Genomic DNA, 1874 nt, shown 5'->3' with positions numbered 1-1874 from the left:
GCGAAAGACCCATGTCTATGGTTATGGATGAGCCATCAACTCTCCCTAACCAATATGTAAAGGAGCTGGAAGACGCACTCGCCAAGATGAAGCAAGAGAGGGATCTTTGGGAAGAGCGATTCCATGCTTTGAACCGAAAGCATGTGGAGTTACAACTTGAGTTGAAAGACAAGGATTTACTCATCAAGGTTCTTGAAGAGCATGTAGTGAAAAGAGAAAGAGAGAGAGAGAGTTTATTTTCCTCTAGTATTCCTCAGCCTTCTGGTGCTTGGAAGAAGATTGTTGACCGACTTGTCCTCGAGAAAGATAAGATAAAGACGGCTTTTGAGTCAGAGATAAGACGCATCAAAAGGAAGTATACACCCTTGGCCAATTCAGCTGATTCAGTTGCTAGGGATCCTTAGGATGATACTTTCTTTTTCTCTTGTATTTGTACTTTTTGGTTTCTAAATTTGTACTCAGTGTAATCCTTCCAAAAAATTTATGAATAAAAAGATATTTGTATGGTCAAGTTATTGATATTATTAATTATTATTATCAATTGAAATATTTGCACATAAGACTTTGTATGTTCCTTGAAATTAAAATAAAAACCATTACATTTCATGCATCATTTGCATAACATGTTTCTTACATTCCAGCCTTCGGCTAGATGTCTTATGGCTCTTCTTCTTTGTATCAGACAAGCTGACTCATCACTACAATACTCAAGATAATCGCCAGAGAAGAATGGAGCATCTAAAACAAGAGAACCGAGAGCTCAAGTAAGAGATTGCTAGACTCACTACTTTGATGGAGTCTGCCATTTTTCCTCAGAATCAACCATCTCCGCCTTCTGCAACTCCTCCTCAAAGGATTGTCATCTCTAAAGTTGTTTTAGCACCGGTGCATGTAGTTCCTGCTAGACAGTCTGTGTCATCCATGCCTATCGGATTCTCGTGGGGAATGCCACCGAACTTCATGCCTGAAGGTTATGCTCAAACCTTTTCTCATATGCCGACATCTAGCCTGGTCATGTCTGTTCCTTCTCCTGTGGTATATATTATGCCACATGTTGATGAAACCATTTATCATTATGAGCCGTTCGAGGGCCCCGATGTGTATGAGAAAATGGATGAGATGAAGGACCAATTTCTAGAGCTGAGGAAAGAATTGAAGACCCTGAGGGGGAAAGATCAGTTCGGTAAGAATGCTGATGAGTTGTGCTTAGTGCCCAACGTCAAAATCCCTGTCAAATTTAAGGTCCCAAACTTTGATAAGTATAAGGGAAATATCTATCCTATGAGTCATCTTGTAATGTATGCTCGCAAGATGTTTACTCAGATTGACAATGATCAACTACTCATACACTACTTCTAAGACAGTTTAACTGGTGCTGCACTTAGGTGGTATATAGGATTGGACAATACTAGTGTCTGTACTTTCAACGACTTGGGCAAGGCCTTCGTCAAGCAATACAAGTACAACGTTGATATGGCTCCCGATCGTGATCAGTTACGATCAATGTCTCAAAAAGATAAGATAATGAGACATTCAAGGAGTATGCGCAGAGATTGAGAGAACTTACTGCTCAAATTAGCCCACCTTTGGAGGAGAAAGAGATGACCAAGATCTTTTTGAAGACTCTGAGTTCATTTTATTATGAACGAATGATTTCCAGTGCTCCTAATGATTTCACCGAAATGGTGAACATGGGGATGCGATTAGAGGAAAGTGTTCGAGAGGGCCAGTTGTCTAAAGATGAAGCATCTACCAGTAAGAAATATGGTGGTAGTTTCTCCAAGAAGAAGGAATGGGTAACCAATGCAGTGTCTGTAGGGAGGCAGAAGACTGCATTGGTTATCATCAGTTATTTTGGTATTCACCAATAATTC

At 40.1% G+C, this 1874-nt stretch overlaps 1 protein-coding gene across 1 annotated transcript; it reads left to right on the top strand.

The window, feature by feature from the left end:
- The first annotated feature begins 792 nt into the window (after positions 1-792).
- On the top strand, positions 793-1359 carry LOC127130686 (uncharacterized). Its single transcript, XM_051059651.1, has one exon. It carries the CDS (start codon positions 793-795, stop codon positions 1357-1359), a length of 567 nt encoding a protein of 188 aa, XP_050915608.1.
- The last annotated feature ends 515 nt before the right edge of the window (positions 1360-1874 follow it).

This window comes from Lathyrus oleraceus, chromosome 3 (assembly GCF_024323335.1).
Source record: "Lathyrus oleraceus cultivar Zhongwan6 chromosome 3, CAAS_Psat_ZW6_1.0, whole genome shotgun sequence".
NCBI classification, from domain to species: domain Eukaryota; kingdom Viridiplantae; phylum Streptophyta; class Magnoliopsida; order Fabales; family Fabaceae; genus Lathyrus; species Lathyrus oleraceus.
The sequence above is the reverse complement of the archived record's forward strand: the minus strand, read 5'-3'. Positions and strand labels throughout refer to the sequence as shown.